General features: G+C 45.7%; 1 protein-coding gene across 1 annotated transcript; it reads left to right on the top strand.

Moving 5' to 3' along the window:
- The first annotated feature begins 7,398 nt into the window (after positions 1-7,398).
- On the top strand, positions 7,399-21,059 carry LOC119445631 (3-alpha-hydroxysteroid sulfotransferase-like). Its single transcript, XM_037709895.2, has 2 exons — positions 7,399-7,424; positions 17,991-21,059. Exon 2 carries the CDS (start codon positions 18,019-18,021, stop codon positions 18,976-18,978), a length of 960 nt encoding a protein of 319 aa, XP_037565823.1. The 5' UTR covers positions 7,399-7,424; positions 17,991-18,018; the 3' UTR covers positions 18,979-21,059.
- Positions 21,060-24,742: the final 3,683 nt, after the last annotated feature.

Genomic DNA, 24,742 nt, shown 5'->3' with positions numbered 1-24,742 from the left:
TATTGTGATGAGTTCTAGCCCGTATCGATCTGTTGTCTCGACTAGTGATTTTCCCTTCACTGAGTCTTTGTTGTAACCCCAGGCGGAGTGTGGTGCATTGAAGTCACCAACCACTAGCAGCTTGTCTTTTCGCTCCATGTCTGATATTGCATAAATTATTAGGGTATCGAAGCATGGTGCTCGCTCTCTAGGAGCACTGTATATATTTACGATTACCGTCTTTGCTTTATTTCTTTTGCATGGCCACACCGTTAGTATTTGATGCTGTGTGTCGTGCTGTGGCATATACGTGACGCTGAGGGCCAGGTCTTTTCTCGCAAAGGTGGCGACCCTAGGATAATCAGGATTGGAATATGTCTCGTATGCCTTTAGTTTTTGTGTGATTTGCCCGATTTCTTGTAGGCATATAATGTCGGGTAGGACTGGCGCTGACTGTATATATTGTGCAAGGGCAGCATGTTTGTTACGTAACGTACGGCAATTCCACTGCCATACCTCAAGGTTTTCAGTGTTTCTATGTGTCGTGTTAGCCATGAATAGTACTATCGCTATCCGTCGTCTCTATCACTTTAGGGCGACGGCTAGGAGCTCCTGGGCTATCATTAATGCGTTTTCGTGTGGTTACTTTGATGGAACTTAGCGAGTCGTCTACGTGTCTCTTAAGAGCATGCAATTCTGCGAACATTATCTGTACTTGATGTGCGATTGTTTCCAGCTGCTTGCCCATGGGCTCTTCTGGTGTTGGTATGGGTTTAATAACCTGTGTTGTAGACGCTTCTTTTGTTTTGTTTGCGAGGTCGTGTATTGTTTGCTTAAGGGCAGCCATCTCTTTCTTCAATTCTGCCAGACTGGCTTTTAGTGATCGATTTTCTTCTATGAGTTTCTGATCCGCTACCGATTTGTGATTGGTCTGATGTTGCGCAGTGGGAGCTGCAACTTGTGCCCAGCTTACCTTTGGTGCCGCCATTTGTGGTTGGCCAATGGTTTCCCTGGACTGAGGGTGTTGAGGTGTTGCGTTCTTCAGCTTGGACTTCACTGGTCCCCGCCCGGTTTCTTGACGGTGTACTTCCGGAAAATTTTCCTGGTCGAAGGGAATGGATCCTTCCCTTGCTATTCTTCCTCCGACTCGAACCACCTGTGTTTACTCTTGAGTCTACGTTCCTTTGATGGCATCCGTGCTTGGCGTCCGGACGATGGTTCTGGTCGGTGAACCTGTTTTAGACGCTTTCTGCAGCTTCGGTCGCCCGTTAGGTGGGCTTCACCACATGAGGCACACTTCGGGTTACATTCATGTCCGTCTGCAGGATCTTCCATTCCACAAATCCTACACACACACAGTTCAGGTTGTGGGCACACATCAGTTCTGTGACCCACCCTTTGACATGTTTTGCAGACTTGCACTGTATTTCGAAACGGATAGCAGGCCATTTCGCCTCCCTCGTAGTACACATATCTTGGTACTAGGTTTCCGAAAAATACAATGACGGCACTCTTACTGTCCCCCAGCATTCGTGCGTGAGCGACTTCCACATTTAGCGTGCGCACTCTGATTTTCGATTTAAGGACGTCTGATGGCGTATGTGGGGTGAGTCCGTGGATTACCCCCCGAACTGCTCCGTCCCCCAGAGCTACATACGCTTTCACCGCATGGGGTTTTCCATTTATCTTGAGTGATGTAATCTGGCGCAATGTGTTTGCGACTTCCTTCTCTGGGGTTGAGACAATTACAATGTTCGATCCAGGCTTAATACGTAGCAGAAACTGCTCACCTTGGATCTTTTCATCGCAAGCCTCTATAATCGCACGGGCCATCACGGGAGTTGTAATTGCTCGAAGCGGGAGTCCTTGATGCGGTCTCACAATCACCTTGAAATCGTCCTTTGGTAAGGGTGGTAGTTTCTTCCCGTTGCGTCTCGGGCGAAACTTTGGCTTGTCTGCGTTCTTCGGAGAGTCGTTCTTCTGGTGCTCCTGCGCACGTTCTCTCCGTTGCATTTTTCTTTCCCTGATGGACACAACCGTGGTCCATCCCTCTTGGGCGTCTTGAATGCGTTTGTCGGTCGTATTCTCACCGTTGTTGATGGTGGACGGTGCTGGGCTTATCCTTGTTTTGGTGGTCATCGTCTGGTGCGGTCCGATGTCCGCAAAATCCATGCGCTCTTCTGTGTTGGAATCATGGCTGGTCGAGGCTCCCCCCACTGAGCCGCTTTTCGCACAACGCGCAGGAGTTTGAGACGCCATCTGCGTCGGCGTCGCGGCGGTGGCGGAGACGCAGCCGGCGTCGCGGCTGCCGCCGCTCGCTACTCGTCGGTAGGCTTACACAGGCTCACTTGTGGAGGTAGCAATCCCTTGGTCGTATTTCCGTGAAGAATGGTCCAAGGGCCAAAAAACTGGCCTCCCTGGCTGCCGCTTGACTTCCCGGAACGGATGAGGTGCACTTTTCGTAGGTTAGAAGAACTGGACCACACGAAAAACATAGAAATTGCGGAGCGTGATGCGAGTGCGTCCGCACTCCTCAACGCCACCCCCGCGTCCCTGCGGCACCAAGTGCCTATTTATATGAGAGGCTCCAGCAACAGTCACCAACGCCGCACGCATTTTGAGCTAACGCGGGCAAAACGCCGATGGCGTCGACAACAGTTCTGCGTGTTGTTGCTACCAAAGCCGCTCACCTTACTTCGTATGACATTGCTGTGTTGCTATCGCATTCATTGCTTCGCCCTTAGGGCGAAACTGTGACATTTTTAAGTGAGTCGGCTGAAATTTTTGTTGATTCTTCGAGCCGTGACAAAGCTGTTTGTGTTTTCGCGCGTGCGTTAGTTTTCAAATGTATGTCATTTGTGAGTTAATGCCTGTAACTCCTATTTTGTAGTTGTGTGCGTGTGTGCGTGCGTGTTTGTTTATGTGCGTGCGTGTATGTGTGTGCATGTATGTGCATGCGCGCGTGTGTGTGTGCGTGTGATCCTTGCGCCTAATTCTTGTGAAGTCAAGGAACTCTTTTACTCTTATTGCGTGCTTATTGTATCTTTACAAAGTTTCAATACTGCGAGCATTTGTTTTTTTTTTTCTTTACGTACACTTTATGTTGCGAAGGCATGAACCGCAATATATAGGTAGATAAGTGGTGTTTCCGTTTAGTTACATGTATAATACAAATGTGCAGGCTTGTGCCGTGCAAGAGTGCAAACAAATTCAAATGAAAGAAATTTGCTTCTTACCATGCCTATACTCAGAGATTACTGTCATGTTTCAGCTCCATTTTACGAACGACCAGTTTGAGCCAAACGTATGGGAAGCCCATGGAAAGAAAAAATTGAAGCCCGACGTAGCGGCAAGCAGCTCAGCCTATGCTTGGTACTCATTTTTTAGGAGCGCTTCCGCTTGTATGTATCGAAGCGTCCTCAAAAAAATGTAATGACGTTCTATCGGAAACGTACTTTCGTCATGACAGTTTCACAAGGAATAAATTACCATACAACGCTTCAAAGGGCCGAATAAACAAGCGCGCGCATTGATTCTAATGCGGCTGCAGCGAGCCACTGGAGGGTTCAGCGCCGCGCCAGCCCGGTGAGGGGAGAAATCCGAGGAGAATTGAGGAGGAAAGCGCGCGCGCGGAGGAGAGTGTCGCTACTTTCTAACATCAAGGGGTTTTACTCGCCCGAGGGCGGAAGCGCCGTCGCCGGGCGAATTCTACGTTTCCAGAACGGCAATCGGCAGCGAAACGGCAGCGGCGGGAGCCTAATCCGGAGCTATGCAAGAGGGAAGCCCAAGCCAGACGTAACCGCCGGGAGACCGCTACCAACGAGGATCGTCGGCGGGAAGCGCAAGCGAAACGTCACCGGCAGGAGGCTAATCCGGAGCTACGCAAAAAAGAAACTCAAAGTCAAGCAACTTGGAGCAAAGCGAATCCTAATTTGGCCCAGCAAGAGGCAGAACAAAAGCTCAAACGCCGAGAGATCCTTTTGACCGACGGTACCGGTGGCTGCTTCAAAAAGAGATTTCCTCGACCTGGAATTAGCAGTAAATGTTAAGCAGTAAATGTAAAAAAAGCATCACCCATAATCGCACGAAAACCACTGGCAAACAAACAACACCGCATGAACTCATAGAAACCCACAGATAATCAGAGAACATCACAGAGAAACACAAGGGTACCACAGCTCCTCTGTTTCAGCAGATTTCACATTGGGTCGAACTAGTTTTAGTAATGTTTATTTTATTTCACTTTGTTTCACCGACTATCGCCCGACCGTCAATAACGGGAAAGCACGGCGACGATGAAAACGCCCCCCCCCCCCCCCAGTGCCCCCATAATCCTTATCACAGTAAAATATAGCTATACATGCTATTTATCTTAGTAAATTAGAAGAGGCAGGCAACAGCACAATCGCGCAACAATTACACTTATAGAAGGCATAGACACTGCGCTGTATTTGCGCCTTTTTTTCAAGGTGATTTGCGTCACGTTCGCGCTGATTTGCGGTCATGAAATAAAGGGGTAAAAGGGACCTTGTCGTCGTGACAGCTATTAACTATTGTAGTTCATGCATGCGAGTGGATGAATGACACCAACGAGGTCTGTGAAGGCGGTCCCTTCAAACATAAAGCCTGCGATAACCTTCTTGCTGAGTTTTCCTGATGTATACGAAGAAACCGTGTGGCATCTTCGACCTCTCAGATTATAACACTGTCGCCTGTGATTCATCTTAGGTTTAGCTTCGCACGTGTAATGTAGATGATGACACTGACAACAAGAACACGAAATTCGGAATGCACCCGACACTCCCTGAAATCGCGCGTGCCTTGGATGATCCCTTGTTTGGCAATAAGATGGGACTGTATAAATTGTCGCTTACGCCTGAAAGAGTATCAGGCAATGATCATCGCTTCTAGTCAGTCGCGGTTGGAACACAATAATGCTGAAGTCCTCTTACTCTGCGTGAAATACCAATTCCTTTATCTCTTTGCTTTCTATATATGGTTCCAGGTTCGCATATCGTTTCTGTTGTTATATAGCAGTATCCTAAAAAGCTCTACAACTGGCAAAAGCCTATTTTTCCCTTCCACCGGCATGTGCGGCTTACAGGGGCTACCCTGTGTGAACCTGCAAGTTAAACAATTTTAAAAATCAATATTTTTGTTTCCTTTGACATTCTTCTGGAAGCATCAAATGAAATAAAACAAATACATACGTGATGGCACATATACGGAGGTGCCATTACTTTTAAAGCCATAGGTTTCTTAAGTTCTTTCGCAGGAGTTCATGGTCATTCCTTCGACTTCTAAATGCAGACGGGAGCCTCTCATTGGACGACAGAGAAATGGGCAACGGAATGTGAAGTGCTGTAGAGTAAGAAAAGGAAAGGTTTTTTTAAGAATGTTTTTTTTTATTTCTTATGCATCGGAAGGCAGCCATTGTCGAAAGGCACTATTCAGGTCACACTATGTGATGACACAGAAGCAAGCAAAACGACAAGGTTTATTATGAACTATTTGCTGAGCACTGAACTAGACTCCAGATATTAAAGAAACCACTAGGTCATTGTATCACTTTGTCCTGCCTTCAACGCAATTTTAAACCTGCATTTTTTAACAGCGAAGCTGTTTAAGCCAGCCGTATTTGTGGTTCGCATCGAGGAACTGCCGCGCCGTAGCCATGGCAACCAAGAGGAGGAGGAGGCGGCCTCCTCGCCAGTTCATTCCCTTCCCGACTTCCGCCTCTCTTCTCTCCGCGGCGCGCTGAGAAAGGAGAAAAAAAGCTGGCCGATTGATATCGAGCCGCTAGCCTCCTTCGCGTTCGGCTTCGACAAGCAACAGCGTTATTGGCACTGTGCCAACCTTGGTTAGCGTTCTTGCTTTTGTGGCATGCCAGGAACGCTGTCGCTCGTAGGCGCCGAGGCGTCACGAGCGACGAAATGTCACGAAAGGGAACGTACCTCCAAAAATTATCGCTGTAGAATACATTTCCTACATGCGTAGTTAAGTTAAACCAAGTTAAGACCTAGCAGCAACCAAGTTAATACCTATCAGTAGCAGCTAGTAAGACTTGAGAATCGACAGTTTCGCTGTGCCTACACGACCGAGTGCCAACTTGGTAGTTTTTTTGTCCATATTTCATCTTCATCTTTGTAGAGCAGCACACCAGAGCATTCAAACTTAGCCCAACTTCTCCGCCTTTTATTGCGATAGCAATTTTATGGACACTCAAAAGCAGATTTCTGCCGTCGGCGTCGCCGTCGCCGTCGCCGTGAGGTTCCGTATGACGTCATTTGGAGAAGAAATCGTCGCCGATGATAAGTGGTTCTTGAGGGAAAGGGAAAGGTTGGCGCTATCTTCTGCAGCCCTTGAGGGAGCACGGCTCAGCGCCAAAGCGCCGAACGCTGTATGTGCGAGTGAAAGGGCGCGAGGGGCGCGTCTTTCACGGGGAGTGAACGCACGGCGGAGAACAAACGCGCGTTCTGCGCCGTAGTAGTAGTAGTGATTTTATTGAAGAAGAAAGTGACGCTTATTTCTGCTGCCCAATAGGGAGCACGGCGCAGCGTCAGAGAACAAACGCGCGTTCTGCGCCGTGCTCGCTTAAGGGCTGCAGAAGTAGGCGTCTCTTTTCTCCTTTACAATCACCATATATGTAGAGCAAACGTGCCTTCTTCCGAAGCGCGAGAGGCCGTGGGGGAGGGGGAGGGAAGGGAGGCGACGTTTAGCTGCGGCATGAAGTGCCTATTTATATCAGAGGCTCCGGCAACAGTCATCAACGCCGCACGCATTTTGAGCGAACGCGGGCAAAACGCCGATGGCGTCGACAACAGTTCTGCGTGTTGCCGATGCTGCTGCATGTCCAAGTTTATACAGCTGATAAAGCTAATATCATTACTCCGTATAGCTCTCTACAAGTTTGCTATCGCAATTGATGCTTCGCCTTTCAGGTGAAACTGCGACAACTTTTTTTCTACAATAAATTATCCTCATCCTGAAAGCATCATGTGTCTCTTTGCATAGCAGTTCATTGAAAAGTTTCAAAATTGTATTACTTGGCGTAGACTCCAACGAGTGCGTTGTATTTAGGATTTTTTTTATTCGGTTGTTCTGCGCTGTATATGAACTGATGCACATAATGCTGGTCGATGCGATGCATGGCACAGTTAAAGTTTAGTTGCGACAACTGAACCCCCCGAGATGGGAAAGGCTGGTCTTTTCTTCTCCAGCCCTGACATGTGCCTCACAACTCAAGCTTCGCATTCAGGTGGAGAGGTTCACTATCAAGCTGTTATCTCAACGTGTGTTGCGGTGCACACTCTCAGAGTTGTTTATGCGTTATACTCCCGGCCGATAAGCATAAATAAACACTGTCGAGAAAGATACGGGTCGCTCGAAGTGGCACGCGCGCTTCCTATCCTTCGCACAGCCTGCCCCACATTCCTGGTTTAAAGGTGGGACCTCTTTCAAAACTTCTGCCTGTATATTGCCGGACTCAAAGTGTATACGGCGCGGAACCAGCTTTCGCGATAAAGCTACCTTTTCCCATAGTTCTTCCTTGCAGCCAGTAAAAATGAACGGTGCCATTTTTTCCGTGAGTACTACTAAGGATCACTAATCTGAATCCCAGGTAAACAAATGTGCAGCTGTGTCGCCAATTCTGTGCATCGCAATCCTTTGAGCCTGATTGTATCACGACTGTATCATATGCATTCTGTGAAAATTTCGCAAATTTATGGCAATAATTGCATATAGTAGGTACCACTTCTTCCTCCAATATACATAGGAGGCAGCGATTGGATCAGCCACTTGTAGGATCAGTCGAAATGTGAATAGTTACCATGATCATGCTAATATCCTCTTTTTTTCTTGCTTTCTGTACATTGCACATATGCCGTCTCAGCTGTGATATTGTCTTGTGTACTTCCTTTGCTATGGTGCCGTTTTGCATGAGCGCGGCACAAGATCATAAGGTGTGATAACAAAACTGCTCAAAGCTCGAGGTTTGTTCGTTCGTGTAGAGGGTATATACCATCAGTTTTGGCATGTACAAGGAGACCCACCATGGTAGCTTAGTGGCTATGGCGTTCAACTGCTTAGCTCAAGGTTTCGAGTTTGAACCCAACCGTGGCGGCGCCATTTCGTAGGGGCCGAAATGCATGAACGCCCGCGTACTTGGCTTTAGCTGCACGTTAAACCCGAGCTGTAAAAATTTGTCCGCAGTCGCCCACTACGGCGTGCCTCATAATCTCCTTGTGGTTTGGGCACGTAACCTTCCAGAATTTACCAGTTTTAACACCGTCCTAGAAATCTGCACCGATGCCCATTAGCGTACCACATTCTTTTATTTTAAAGAAAACTGGGCCCGAATTCACAAAACGTCTTACGCTAGAATTGTTCGTAAGAAAGGATTTCACCCAGTCCAGATGCAATACATATTATTATCTAAGGCGGCCGGCCAACAGTAAAGAGCACTTCCGAAAGAAAAGCTTTGCGAATCTGGCCCCTGGTCCTACACAATGCGAATCGACAGGGCATTCACTGGCTCAGTATCTAAGCACTAGAGCTACTTTCATGAGTCCAGCTAAATTCTGCTCAAACACTGGCTGGCTTCTATTCGTGTTGATGAGAGAAAGAGAGGAAACGAACGAAAGACAGGTAGTTAAGTGTACAGAACACTTTGTCCAAATCGCTACCCTACCGAAAGGAGAGAGGGGATGTGGAGTGGCGGAAAGAGAAGGCAAGAATCAAATTATGTGCCTGCACTGGACGATACTCAGTGTTTCTACAGTCTCACACACAAGTCTTTCACGTTGAAGTGGTGTAGAAGGGCTCCTGTGAATTTGTGCGCGGATGAGCTGCGAGGGCAACCTCCCAGGACCCTTGCTTTTCTAAAAGGCCGATCGTCCTGTTTGTTTAGATCATGTGCACCAGTCACTCTGACATTCTTCGTCAAAGCGGGAACGGTGTCAGAGGAGGTGATCGATGGTCTCTTAGCATCTGCACGGGGAGCTCGCACATAGGCGAGTCAACCATTCAAATCGCGATAGCTGTAAGACTTTGTGAATGCTATGCTCCGACCCACAGCCAACACGGCAGTGCTCGTCAGGGCGACATTTGGTAATAATGGCTATTACAGTGGCGGCTCTGGGCTGTATAAACTACGGCTTGAGTTGCGCGGAGTATTCCCAACGTGATATCACGAGCAACATGACGAAGTTGTCTTGGAGCATCGACTCTGGCATAATGACTATGGGCGATCTAGCATGGACATGTGAGGTGGCATCATCGGCAACATGTTTGCCGACGATGTCATGGTGTCCCAGCAGCCACTGAAATATTACACACATCGTGTCATATATCAGTGGAAGCGCCGAGTGAATCGGCTTCGTCAAACAGCAAAGAATAATCCAAGCTAGTCAAGAAGTTTCAAACTGCGCAACGCAATAACAGATCTCAGAAATAAAACCAAGGCCACAAAAGAATATTACTTTAACATAACTCTTCAGATTTTCCTTACAAATAATCCCTATAGGTTCTGGAAAAAATTCAGTAGAAATGTTATAGAGCCACACCTATCTGCAGAAGAAAACCCAATGAAGGCAGATACACTTGACGATTTTATTTCAGTCAGTATTTCAGTAGAGAGAGTGTACACTTGGTTAATTCGTGCATTACTATGAGCATGGATGACCTAAACATTACAAGTGCGGGTAACTTGAACCTGCTGTTGAACAATGGAATTTAGTGGCCCCAATGGAAACGAATTTCTTAATGGTATGCAGAATAGTGCAGCAGATATATCTGCTTAAGTTTTTTAAAGAAATCTTTCCAATTAGATGAATTACCGTCAGACTGAAAAATAGCTAAAATCATACGTATACACAGGTCAGGAGATAAAGGTATGGTGTCAAATCATAGGCCCATATCTCTTACTAGTACATCATGCAAGCTCCTAGAACATCTTATTTTTAAGCACATTTTAGAGTTATCCTTGGGCGAGTAAACTTTTTTCTCCTAACCAGTATGGTTTCCAAGATGGCTTGTCAACTAATACGCAATTCAATGCATGACCTTGCGCTCAGCCTGAACAAACGTAGCCAAACAGATATGGTTCTACTAGATCTATCGAAAGCATTTGATAATGGATGCCATAACACGTTAATTGCGAAAGTAGAAGGCGTTTCAGGTAACGGGCCCATGACTTGTTTCATCAAAGTTTCTTACAGCGTAATCTGTTATAGGCTTATTCCCATAGATGCATTTTTAGGGGCGAAGCTCCTTAGGGCGTGGGTCTGTCCTTCCTCCGTATGTAGCCACCTGTAGTTTTATGAAGTGTTCACTAGATGGCGTAAGTGGTAGCCACCTGTAGTTTTATGAAGTGTTCACTAGATGGAGTAAGTCCGTAGCTCTGGTTGGCATGGAGACCGCTATATATGTATGTATACGCATATATACATATATATGTATATGTATAGTATAACCGGAAGCCGACTTCCGCTTCCGTTTCCACTTCCGGTTCCGGTTCCGGAAGCCAGCTTCCGGCTTCCGGAGAACGCTTCCGGCGTTTTTCTCTCGTCCGTAGCTAGATGCGCTGCGGTGCACTAGGGCGTTCGTTCCTGACGCGCGTTCTCTTTCTCTCGTTCCCGACGTGCGCTCTCCTTCTTTTTCGTCCGTAGCTAGGGGCGCCGCGGTGCACAAGCGCGTTCGTTCCCGACGCGCGTTCTCTTTCTCTCGTTCCCGCCGCGCGCTCTCTTTCTTTCTCGTCCATAGCTAGGGGCGCTGCGGTGCACAAGGGCGTTCGTTCCCGACGCGCGCTCTCGTTATCTCTCGTCCGTAGCTGTGGATTACCAGATTAGCCCGGTGCTTCGCCCACTCATTATCATTCACTTCGTGGATATGCTGTGCTTTTTTAGATGCGAAGCATCTTATGCTCGGAGCTATGTCACTCCCTCCCTCCTTACCTCCCTCAATCCATCCAACCACCATACGTCCACACTCCTACTGCGCATGCGCATCCCCGTCCCCCTCCTCTCCTTGTCTCATCTCCTCTCCTCTCAGCAATCATGCGCATCCTCCTCCCTCTCCTCTCCTCACCTTGTCTCATCTCCTCTCCTCTCGGCACTCCTACTCTCCTCTCTGATTGCGGAATGAATGGCAACACCTGCGGCTCCGCGCGCGATAATGCGAAGCAGCTTAGGTTGGACGCGCTACGGTAGGCGCCCCAGAGGCACCGGCAACAGTCACCAACGCCGCGCGCGTTCGGTGCGAACGCGGGCAAAACGCCGACGGCGTCGACAACAGTTCTGCGCGTTGCTGGTGCTGCTGCATGTCCAAGTTTATACAGCTGATAAAACTACCTTGAGTGGACCCCATGGCTGCTTCGCATACTACTCAGGGTTCCCCTACCGGAAGTTGGTGTAATTTTTTTGTTCAACCGGAAACAATTTGTATTCTTCAAACATGCGACATCAAAAGCTATTTTTGTATCATTAGGACTACTACCAGGATCATTCCTTGGGCCGTTGTTGCTCTTAATCTTCATTAATGACATTGCAACAAACATCGATTTTAACCTTAAGCATTTGGACAATGATTATGGTATTATCGAGAAATTAACAATCATGCAGGCCATCTTTCTCGGAGTGCAATCCTTTAACACAATACCTGAATGGTGTGAGCAGTGCCAGATGTCAAAACGTAAATAAAAATCCGCCGTAATCACCGTGACCAGAAAAAAGGAACCCTCACACTTTGCTTATGCGATCAAAGGTACGACCGTAGATGAAGCAAATGAGAATAAATGTCTAGGTATCATGCTTACTGCTGACCTTAAATGGGACTTGCACTGACCACCAACTCATCTTCTAGCTGCATCTATTCTACAAACGGTATCAATAGAGCGAATGAAGCATGCCTTAAGGTTTTGTTTCACTTTCTTCAAAACAACTTCAATATAGACGTCAAATAGACTTCAAAATAAACCTAGTTTTACAGATCTCGAACTACACGTCAAGACCATCCAAACTAACTGAATGTTCCTACAACAATGAAACTTTTAAACATTCTTTATTCCACTTTCTATAGCTATACGTGAATGGAATCAGCTGCATCCATCTCTCACAAATTATATTAAATCATTTTCTGAATTTACTACTTCAAATGAAGGTACTAAAGGACTAGAGTTGTCCAAACCAAATGCTATGCCACCCCCTTCCGGAGAATCATTGTTGGCTGCCTCCTCGGGGAAGTGTTGTTATTGTTTTCTTTTTTTTAGAATTTTCCCCCATTTCTTCCGTTTTAAAAGACTTTTTTCAATGTGAAGTCGCTGTGTTTGCTATCTCAACGCACCTGAATATCTGCCAAACACACTAGTGTGCTGGAAACAAATGTATTGAAAACGCATCGTCTATAGTTATGTAACCCCTCTTTTAACAGCGGAGCTGTTTAAGTGGGGCGTAATGTGTGAACCACTAACAGGCCATTTGGGCCGATCCTGGCGGCAGTGCAGAAAGGGTAAAAGCGCAATGGCTCATACCCCTGTGAACTAGCGAACATGATCCTAGCTAAGTCTAGGTAAGCATGGTTGGGACTACTTAAGCTTACTCAGTCATCGATATCCAATCAATAGATAAGAAAATGAAGTGGATGACTTGGTAGTGCTTGGCCTAGCTCAAAAGCCAGGACTAGCTAGGTGCCCATCAGCTCCGCTGTCTCTTTAGCATTGCTCCTCCAGTGCGAGCTACGCGATTTTTATTGCGATAGCAATTATATGGACACTTCTACCGGATTTCTGCCGTCGCCGTCGCAGTGAGGTTCCCTATAGATAAAATCTTCGCCGCGCGCCGTATGCCCGAGCGGAAGCGTGCGGGGACGCGCGCTATCACGGAGAGCGAACGCACTCAATCACCCACGCGCAAGCAAGGAAGCGGGAAGCCAGCGCCGGAGGGAGCGCGGGGAGGGGGGGGGGGCGCACTTCTACGCTGCCAACAACCGCGCTCGTCGCTCGTCCGTACCGTCTCTTATCTACACACGGCTCTGACCTTTATGCGCCGTGCATTCGCCGCTCAGTTTCCGTTGAAGCGATAGACCGCACGTACCTTCGCCCGCTGCTGCGGCGTATATATGCGCTTGCTGCCAGCGTTTTGACAGTCGTTGTCTGCAGTCATTCAGTGTGATCTATTCATGTTTGTTTGTGCGCGCTCACACCACGCTTGTTCAATCAGTTAGTAATAGTCGGGCCACATTTTCCAACGCACGGTACACATGCAATGCTGCCCGGGTCGGCAGTGCAGCGCTACAGGTGTGTCCCTTCGCACGCGCTGCCCACGGGAAGCGCTTCTCATCAACACCACCGTTTCACACGCGCCTTCTCGTGGTCATCGAGTCTCTCTTCATGTCGGTCTACTTACGCCGCAGCACACCTGCTTACTTAATCAGCTCATGTTTACTACAATTCATATTGCTACCAAAGCCGCTCACCTTGCTTCGTATGACATTGCTGTGTTGCTATCGTATTCACTGCTTCGCCCTTAGGGCGAAACTGGGACATTTTTTTGTTACTGTAACCCCTGCCTCTATTCTTGTACATTTATTGTAATTGTAATAATTGCATATTTGCCTATTCCTAGCCCTTTCCTATTTTTCTATGACTGCTCGTATTGCCCTCCTGCTATGCTCTCGGTTGAGAGCAGGAGTATTCGAAATAAATAAATAAATATGTCGTGTTCTCTATCAGCAGAACACTCGCAAATTTAACTAATTTGGGTTATCAATTACTAGTAAATTCCAGAGCGTAAATGTTTTACGGTATGAATGGCTTCCTTGGAGTCACTGAATATTGTCTGTTTGAAAGGTGGTTCATTCCCAAGCTATTCCACATCGGCTCGTCTTACTCGCGGCACTCTTACCTTCAGTCCTTTCCGCGCCAATGCCCTTGCACTCAATGTACTAAACATGCTTGTATTCCGTCCCAATACGAATGTTGCGGCCCCACAATGTATCTTTCAACGAACTTAGCACTAGTTTCGTTTACCGACCAAATTTAATTTGCTATCAACTCAGGCTTATATACCGGTGCACACTTTTCAGTGAGCTTATTAAAGCATTTGATCCCATCCTTACATCCTTGTACAATCCTTGCATTACGCTATGGTTAACTGTCACTTAGTCATCACGTTATTCAAGACTATAAAGAACCTGATTCCGATTAATCCACTTGACAAGGTGTGCCTTTATATTTTCCTTACCACAAGGTTTGCCTTCAATAACAACATTTTGCTACCAAAAGTACGCAGTAACTGTGGAAAACACACGGCGCAATTTGCAGGTGTAGCTTTTTAGGAATAACCTGCCTAATAATTTAAAACAATGCGTTTCGTTCGTTCCATTTAGAAAGAAAGTTAATCCTCCTTCCAATAGAAAGTTGAGTTTATACGGCTCATGTTTACTAGTATCGTTTTGTTGTAGTTAAATAATGTTTAACAGTTACGCTTAACAGTTGTTGCCATTGTATAATCGCCGTTGCTCTCTCACTTCTCTTCATGTACTTTAAAACAGGAAGTCCCCTTGCAGCTTTGAGCTATGGGACCTTCTTCTGTATATTTAAACCCATTTGTACCACCTTTGTAAATAAAAAGCTGGCAGATCCCACGCCCAGCGGGAATCGATGTTATGCGAAGCTGTGTGCGGGGAGGCTACCAAGTTGGCGAAACGACCATTAAGAGCACCAAGACGTAGGCGGCACTTTCATGTCCAACTGTCACGCATGTCATGACATTCATGAGTCCTTAGGAGCCCATATAGTTATACGTAAGAGAACTTAAACCGAAAGTCTTGGTCATGCTCATGACTATGACTTCAACCATGAAGCTTTAGCCTTCTCCTTCACTTAGTACAACATCCGAACCCATTCCTTTGTTTTTTGAGTGTTAATCTTTTTTCGCTGAGTCATTGTCATTTTCGCTGAGTCATGGTCATGACTATGACTTTTACCACAATCCTTTAGTGTTTCCTTCACTTAGTTACCAGGCCCGAACCTATTTGAGTGGTTTTTAGGTATTAATCTGTTTCGCTGAGTCATTGCCATTTTTGCCGAGTGGTGCTCATGACTCTCACTTCTACCACCATCCTTTAGTGATTCTTTCACTTAGTACACACGTCCGAACCCATTTCAGTGGTTATTGAGTGTTAATCTTTTTTCGCTGAATCATTGATGTTTTTGCCGAGTCATGCTCATGACTACGACTTCTACGGCCATACTTTAGTGTTTCCTTCACTCAGTACCCAAGTCCGAACCAATTTCAGTGGTTTTTGAGTGTTAATCTTTTTCGCTGAGTCATTGCCATTTTTGCTGAGTTAAGCTGATGACTGTGGCTTCTATCATCATCCTTTAGTGTTTCGTTGACTTAGTACCCACGTCACAACCCATTTCAGTGGTTTTGAATGTTAATCTTTTATCGCTGAGTCACTGGCATTTTTGTTCATTCATGGTCATGGCTATGACTTCTACATCATCCTTTAATGTTTCCTTCATTTAGTGCCACTTCAGAACCCATTCAGTAGCTTTTGAGTGTGAATCTTTTATCGCTGAGTCATTGGCATTTTTGTTCATTCATGGTCATGACTATGACTTCTTCCAGTATCCTTTAGTGTTTCCTTCACTTAGTACCCACGTCCGAACCCATTTCAGTGGTGTTTGAGTGTTAATCTTTTTCGCTGGGTCATTCTCATGACCTACATGATACGCAGGTCATGACATTTATGTCATGACCTATCACTTATGTTCGTCATACACTTGTGTCATAATATGCAATTTTGGTATCTACCAAGTTAACGAAACGATCATGAGAGCACCAAGACGTAGGCGGCTGTTTCATCACCTACATGACACGCATGTGATGACATTCATGTCGCGACATATCATTTATGTTCGTCATATAATGTTGTCATAGTATGCTAATTTTGGTACATACTAAGTTAACTCTCATGGTCATACTAGTCTACCACTCTCATGGTCATACTAATTGTGCTCTCATGGTCGTTACGACCATGAGAGCACAAAGACGTAGATAGATAGATAGATAGATAGATAAATAGATAAATAGATAGATAGATAGATAGATAGATAGATAGATAGATAGATAGATAGATAGATACCGAACCACATCATCCCGAACCACCCCTACCACACAACCCTCCGCATGGCGCAATGCGTTAGTGAACAAAAATTGAAGTTCTCAAAGCAAAATCTGTCAGAAAAATCGTAAAAGTACGACTAAACCACAACCTACAGGCATGATAGCGTCGGATTGTAATTTGAATATACGAGAAAAAAGCCTGATAAGCAGCCAGGGATCTTTGAATGCTATCGTGTTCCACTCTCAAAGGCGAAGCTTGAGCATCCTTCAATTCTGATGGTGTTTCGCTGTACTTTGGTTCTAGGCAACATTGAGGGGAATGTTCAAAAACCGAGCCTTTCTAAATTTTTCACACGCGCGCTCCTCGGGGCAACAGTAAACTATTAATAAAATAATAAAAAGGTCCCACGGTCTTCACATTTTGATATCATCATCATCAGCCTATATTTATGTCCACTGCAGGGTATAAATATAATTTCATAAATTTTAATAAAGACGGCGTAAATTGCTCCTGTAAAAATTTATTCCCAGCTATGCATTTGTGTTTTAAAGTGAAGCCGACTTTCAGGGAAGCAGTGCAAGCTTGGTCTTTGTAAGTTGGCTTTCCCACGTTTTGTGTTGAAGTGAAGCCGACTCATAAAGAAAAAACGGAGCCCGATAACGCTATCGCGTTCCACTCTTAAAGGCGAAGCTTAAGCGTTCTCCAAATTTTTTTATTGATTGATTGATTGAAGTAGCCCAATTTATAGCTGCTGAAGATGTTATCTGCCATATTATATTTTTCGTCATTTTCTGACTGTCGAGAGGAAACATATTTCATCACGTGGAGTTTAAGAATCGCGTCCAGAATAACCTTCCAAGTTCCGAAATAGATGCCTATGTCAATTAAATATCTCGTGTAGCTTCACACATTACTGCTTTGTAGTGAAACAAGTATTTCATATTTTCAATAAACGATATCGCTTCTAAATACTTCATATGCATTTTTTTTTGAAATTGGAGAACTATATTTTAGATTAGCCAGTTGGCGTTCAAGATAAGCGATAATACGTATAAAAAAGCACTTCACGAGTGTTCTGCAGCCCTAAGTTGCAACCGCGAGAGTAGTATTTTCGAGTTTTGTTGAACTGTACTTTCACACGGTAGAGTGTATTTAATATACCACTATAATATACCACTTTCGGCACAACTTTCGCTGAATTGTGCAGCTGTAATTATCTTAAAGTAACACTGAATTTGAGGGCGTTTTGGTTGGGATTAGCTGTTACGACAAAGGATACCTGGAATAAATACTCCTATATGAACTTAAAGTAACAGCACTGAAGTAATGAACAAGAGTTCTAGAAGCACAGATACAATTATTTTAAGCAACGTCTACTATTAGTCGCCTGTTGTTGAGCTGGCAGGACTATATAGGTCCAACTGGCACGGGAGGGTCAAGTGGTCGACCCTGAACGTGGTGAATCACACTGAGAGCAACACGCGGATCCAGCATTGAAAAGAAATGCCGGCAATCGTTACAGTCCAGCGGCCACTCTTAAAAAAGGCCTGCCTCATCATAAAAGGTGTGGCCCGGCTAAGCTGTTCAGCCAGTCAAATGTCCCAGCTGTATCCGAGCCAAACTGTTCATGGAAGAAAATTTAATAAACATGGTGCAAGATATAATTAGAAGACCTGCGTTGTTCGGTCGTCAGAGGTCTGATGCACATGGTATTTATTTATTGTGATCTTCTAACACTCAATCCCAGAAACAGCCGGCTGCTTAGATCAGAATTTGTGGTTAACGAGAAAATAAGATGGCGAGCTCTGATCTGCAGCTTTCTGGGAACCGTTTTTTTTTTCTTTGTTAGCATTAAATTTACCAGCATTCTTCTTTTTCAGGGCACACAACACAGAGACCTTCGCAATCATGCCTGGCCGTAGGCCTTACCGGCAAATCATCGACGGCGTGCCTATGTGCCCTTGGATCGTCCCGGAAATATTTCGAAAAAGCCTCGGATTTCGTGCCGCCAAAGACGACGTTGTGCAAGTTACGTACCCCAAAAGTGGAACCCATTGGGTTCAGTACATCACTCAGCTGATCCTCGACAAATCCGGCCCGGTCAAAGGATACGGTGAATTCACCCGGAACTGCCGCGGAATCGAGTACACCGACTGCTCCGACTGGAAATCCACTCTGCCAATAAGGCTTTTCTTCACTCACCAGCCTCTTCGATGCGAGGCCATGAACGAAGCGGCCAAATACGTATACGTCGCTCGAAACCCGTGGGACGTTTGCGTCTCGCTCTATCGCATGATAACGGACGTCAGCCTGTACCAGTTTGAGGACGGCACTTTCGCAGAGTTCTTCGAACCTTTCATCGAAGGCGACTTGGGCTACGGGAGCTACTTTGACCACGTGGCAGCGGGTTACGCCTTGAAGGACGAACCCAACGTGTTCTTCGTCACCTATGAAGAACTCAAGGCGGACACCGGCAGCGTGGTGCTAAAGTTGGCTCACTTTCTGGGCGACAGTTACGGCAGAGCCTTGGAAGAGGATGAAGAGAGGCTGCCGAACATTCTAGAATGGTCCAGGCCCCAACATATGAGGAAGACGATGGTGGTCGACTTCAAGGCTAACGAGACATCCCAGTGGGACGAACTATTTGCCGAAAAGAAGGCGAGGAGCAAGCAAGGGTACGCAGGAGACAAGCACAGGTATGCCGTCGTGAAGGAAGCCAGGGTTGGAAGCTGGAAGGAGTACTTCACTCCTGAATTGCTAGCCCGTTTCGAGAAGAAAATACAGGAAGAAGGGGGTAAAGCTTCTTTCATGGAACTGTGGAAAGACATTCGCGAAGAAGCGATCGCATTGTCTTGCAGTAATGGATAGTATATATCGACAGTGTGTTTGGGCCTGCCGAAATTTGGGAGAATCTATCAGCGTCAGTAAACTGCACCAAAGATACACTAGCCGGCTCTTTGCTTACGGCGAGTGTATTCTGAGAACGCCGTCATAATCAAATGTGGTGTCCCTGTAACCGGACAGTACGGCTTAGTAGTGGTAAAAGGCAATAAGAATATGACACTACTTATTACTTTCCAGCTTGTCCACCTAATTAAATGTTAAAACTAACACTATGCTAAGCAAATTGTGATGAGTGCGTGTGAAAGGCCTCTAAGCAATTCTATTTCGGACTCGTTATTCAGAGGTGGACATTTCACTTGGATGCACTCATACTCCTCACTGTTCACCGTCGTCCCTTCTCCAGATTCTACATCGTTATAAGTGGCCCATTCCCCACTATGTCACATCGGTGAACTTACCTTCACCGATCTTTCCCAGTGTAACCTCTCCGCCCCCACCTCATGGTCAAAAAACCTACTATACCTCACCACTCAACAGTGCATCGAACATTTCTGAATCGACCAGACCCGAACGTTTTTATCCGGGTACAGGCAGAATCCGAACCTCTGAAATCATAAAAATAATAAAACAACACTTGTAACAAGCAAGAACGTCTTGGAACCACATGCAACAGATTCAGACCGTTGACTAGTCCTACGTTAAGCACGCAGGGAAGCCTGCACGTAGACTGCTGCGGACATTAGGTACGTCAGTGGGAAAACATCTGGTTACATTTAATTCCTTGAGCATCTTTTAAACAACACATAAAATTATGATTGCGACCGTGGCAGTATTTGGTTAGTAAAATTTTATTGAAGAGGCGCGCTTACCATTAATGTCCCGCTTTCTTTCCTGCATTTTGGTTTTGCCTCTCCAGCATTCGGAAAAAAACAAGGAAATTGCTGCCGCTACTGATGTAGTTGTCTTAAGAATCGCTGCAGTTTTGTTTCATTTTCTAAACATTTATGTCGCAATTTAAAACAGTTTTTTGTTCGCGTGTTTTAGGGGACACAAGGGCTGGTAGGGTTAAACATGAACGTCAAGATCAACTGAACGCATAATGCTAGTGGGAGGTTGAACGTTATTGTTCTGTTTACTGTCGCGTTCCCTGCATTCTTTTGCTTTTACAACGACAATTGTGGAGCAGACAAGCACGTCATTTACGTGGCCGTGCCCATAATAAAAATTTAAATCTGGGGTTTTACGTGCCAAAACCACGATTTCGTTATGAGGCGTACGCAGTAATGAGGGACTCCGGATTCATTATGACCACCGGGGATTCCTTAACGCGCACCCGATGTAAGGTACACGGGCGTTTTCGCATTCCACTCTCATCGAAATATGCTGCTGCCGGAATTCGATCGCGCGCCCTCGGGCTTACTAGCGCAGCGTAGGCTTACACGTCGCGTAGTTGCGACAGTAGTTGCAAGTGCATATAAACAACCCGTCTCGGAACTTTTCCTTAAATTCATTACATTATATTTCTTCCGCTTTGTGAATGGCGCACTGGTAACGAGATCTTACGATGAGCCTCTAAAAGAAACACCATGACACCTTTGAGAATGTTAGCATAAACTCCGTAAGTAGGTTTGGAGCGCAAGTTGCAACTTCCAGCCGGTAAATTGCCTAGTGAACATTTTGGCTTTTGTCAGCGCAGTCGCGTAGTATACGCTAAGAGCACTCTTTTAAACAGACCATCGAGTTAAGAAGGCATCACGCAATGCATTCCCTCCTTGAGCACTCCGTGAAATTATGTGAACAAAGCCTTTCGAACACATCCCACCGATTCGGACATCATATTCAGTTTTTATAAATAATCTTTCATATGTAACATAAATAATTTTATGTTACATACGATAGTCCGGTTCCGTGTTTTTACACCAGAAAGCAAAAATACTGCAAGGAAACACGCGGTGACGCATGAACACCGGCCCAAAAGCGCAGAAAGTACAACTGAAACCAAGTTTACTAACTCCGACAACACAGCCGCTTTTGGATGCGGCTAGGGTGCCTCGATGCCAGCGCCGCCGTTCAGGGTGGAGACAACGCCGCTGGCGCCGCCATATTGAATCACACGAGCTCAGACTCAGCTACGCTTTCGTTCATGAATAGTGTTACTCGCGGCGCGATTCCATGAGCTTTGCCTTGATGAGGATTTTTTATCGGTATCGCATTTGCACATCTTTATAACCAATAGCCGTTAACTCGTCGAAGACATAAATGTATGGCGCCGGGAACATGCCCCAAGTTGCCTAATTCAATCCCATTTAATATGCCGTGTGTATGTTTGAAATACGCACAATTTTTTTTTCTTTGCCCTTCGATGCTTGGTATATAAGGTTTGCGACCCCCTGTCTGTGGAAGTTTTTTTTTTTTGCTGTTGTATTTTGGTTTACACGTCACGCCTCCTTTACCGTAGCCAGCCACTCGCGCACGGCAGTTAGTTTCCCTTGCGTTGCGCGTGCTCTTCGCGTTCGTTGCAATTATTTGACGATATCTACGCGCAATTTTGCTTTTTTTGCCCACAAAACACTGTGTGCTGACAGGATTAAGCTGGTGTAAAAATAACTGCGATGTGAAAATAAGGTTTAGTTAGTGCAGTAGAGAAACATGTAACGTAACTTGTCTGCGTTAATCTTGCGTAGTAAACACAAGAAACCAAACGATGCACAAAATACATTTACTTAGTAATGTCTAGTACAGTCAATCATGAAAGGATATGTACATGAAAAATTATATGTACTGTGTGGCACCTGAAGGTTATGTTGAAAGACGAGATAAAAAAAAATCGCAAGGTAGGCTCGACACACAATGCGGGATAGGGAGAATTTTTTTAATTTATTCATTACATGGGAGGATTTCAAGTGGGTACATCAACCTTATTACACACAACATAAATCAAAAACAAGAATACAAACAAGAAAACGCAACCGCGGGTAATATTAATCAGGATATCCAGCCAGAATACATCAGCTACCATCGAATACGTCGCATCAGCCAAACACATCGATGGCGAGTACAGAACATTTTATAAATAACCATTAGAACACTGATAACTACATTGAAAAAATACACAACACTGCATACATATCGCCTACAAAAACCGTAAATGAAACTAAGACAGTCACATACAGATTAGCAATGTTTTTCACTTCGAAAATATAGTCCATCATGATGTAGGGCTGTTGACTTTAACAGACGGCGCCCATCCTGTCGATTTCCCTCGTACTGGTCCTCTTCAAAGTGTTTCTCAGTACAGGTAAAACAACAAAAGTGATTATTGATATGAAAAGTTGCCTTGTAAATACAGAGAACCCATCACAGTGCTTAAAAATAAATTTTCGCAGAAGTAATGCTGTATTACCTCGCTTCAGACGTTTCGAAGAAATGCACAGGCTACAACAGACACCATGCCAGAAAGCGCCGAAACATTTTCGTCCCATGATGCCCCTTAACTCTACTACACCTGGGCATACTGTGCACAGTACCCACTACGATCGGGAATGAGCACGAATGACCATCGGCTTACGAGCACCACGCTATAAATATATTCGTCTAAAAAATCAGCTATATAACGCAGCAACCTGAGATCCGCAAGATATCTGCTGAGAAATCAGAGAAAATCGCAATGCTTCGCTTGCCACGTAACATAGCCTCCTATATACTTCATGCCTGCCCATCGGCGCCGAGAACGCAGGGAACCGGTCGTCGCGCCTAGTGCCGTCACTCACCACCAGTTGGCGGTGCTACCCCAGAATAGAAATACCGGACGCTCTACGGCGGCGTGCGCTGTAGCATAACTATATATCACGATATTTTTTTACCGGTGCCGATTCTATTGTTTTACAACATCTGCGGCGTTTAACGCCGACACAGAAGCGCACAGGCCGCCGCGCATTGCTTCTTCCAAAAGAAAAGAACGATAAAAGGAAAACCACAGCTCTCATCGATGTACTACTATGAAGCTTCATTTTCCTTCTGCTTATTATTACATGTTTTGTACGTCAGTGTGGAAAAAAATAATGTCGGCTCTAGCAACTGCACAACAAAAGCTTTTATTGCCATCATTTGGATTGAAAGTTTGTGGAGCTTTCGTGACAGGGGCTTCTGTGAAAAAACTTTTGCGATGTCGTTCTTGTCTGTTATCTTCAGCGCAAAATTAGTGAATAGAGGGTGGAAGAACTTTGTCATAATAATCTCAAACAGCTTCTCGTAATGCTCAGGCACTGAAAAATTCAATAGTTCACGCTCTCGCAGCACTTGAGCAGCATTCACGGCAGTCTCCCTCAGCGGCTGCTTAAAATTTATTAGCTTAGCGAGCACTACTTCAACCTACTTTTGCAAAGAGTTCAGCACAACTACGAATTCTTCTGACTGATACAGCAGACGGCTTCTGTCTTGAAGCCTAATCAGAGAATCTGACGGCGCCGTGGGCTTGGGCATGATAACAAACTGAGGCATTCTTTGCAAGACACCCGTTCATTAACAGCTTAACAGCTCTCGATAGGTATCCGCCAACCATCGCTAGTGCTGCACATTCTGGCGAACGAAGCGTTTCTTTGCGCCGGGTAATGTGGTTGAACAGCGCTGCTCTCACCTCTTCGGGAAATTTTTTGGATGGTTCTGGCGTAGTGCTTACGCTCAGTTGCCGGCGTAGCGACGAGCATGTGCTATCTTCCGTGTCCATCGCGTTGCTGTTTGTCGATGTTGACGCAATGCCTGTCTTCAGAGACTTTTCTGTTCCGCACAAAACTGCACGTGAGTCTGTCTGATCGTTGCTTCCAGCTGACCTCCTCAACCACCCAAAAAACGATTCAATGGCGTCAGACCAGAGCTTTCTAGTCAGAAGAAATCGAAAGTGCATCTTTCTCAACAAGTATCTGACGCATTCAACGTTTGACGCATTCAAACTTGGAGCCACTTCTCTGCAAGTTCTTCATCGCTAAGAATTTCATGAAATGAGATGCCCGGGACCTTTCTCTTACTGTACGAGGTGCATCCAGGTCCACAACAATACGCCATACCACTGGGTATAAACTCGCAAAGTGCCCTATCAAACCACCTAAAGTAGCACAACTCAATCGTGACCACGATGCCTTCTTTTCGGCCAGAAGGCTCTCATTTGCGTTGCTGCTAGACGTTCTCAATGCGGCACCGACAGTGTCACCACAGCCACAGTCCTTCAATACCTTACCGCAGCTCACCGCGTCAATCGAAGGCACAAGGCAAGTTTTAAGGGCGAAGCTCCTTAGGGTGTGGGTCTGTCCCTCCTCTGTAGTATGTATAGTAGTAGTAGGTAGCCAGGTCTACTACGTTTCTAACGCGTTTGTGCTAGCGTCCCCTTAAGCGGGAGATGGTGAAATTATAATGAAGGGCGCTGTTATAAAATAAGAATGACGTCACATATGGCGCGTGTCATTGGTGGAAGTCAATCGTTCGATTTAGTGCGGCGAGACTGGGCGAATTACACGGATGATTCACGGTTTACCGATGATTCCCTCCGGAGCTTCGCCCACTCATCATCATTCACCCCGTGGATATGCGGTGTTTTTTTTTTTTTTCCCAGTCGTGGACTGCTGCAGAAAGGTGATCTCTCAGCAAACCAGTGAACCGTCGGCAGGCGAGCCAAATTAATATTGTCTCGATTTGACACTAATGGAAACGCGCACACGCAATTTTTACCGCCTTTAACCATGCACGGCGGCTAGCGAACTATTCTGGGGTAGCAGCGCCCCTAGCGGGCGACCTG

This window comes from Dermacentor silvarum, chromosome 3 (genome assembly GCF_013339745.2).
Source record: "Dermacentor silvarum isolate Dsil-2018 chromosome 3, BIME_Dsil_1.4, whole genome shotgun sequence".
NCBI classification, from domain to species: Eukaryota; Metazoa; Arthropoda; class Arachnida; order Ixodida; family Ixodidae; genus Dermacentor; species Dermacentor silvarum.
The sequence above is the reverse complement of the archived record's forward strand: the minus strand, read 5'-3'. Positions and strand labels throughout refer to the sequence as shown.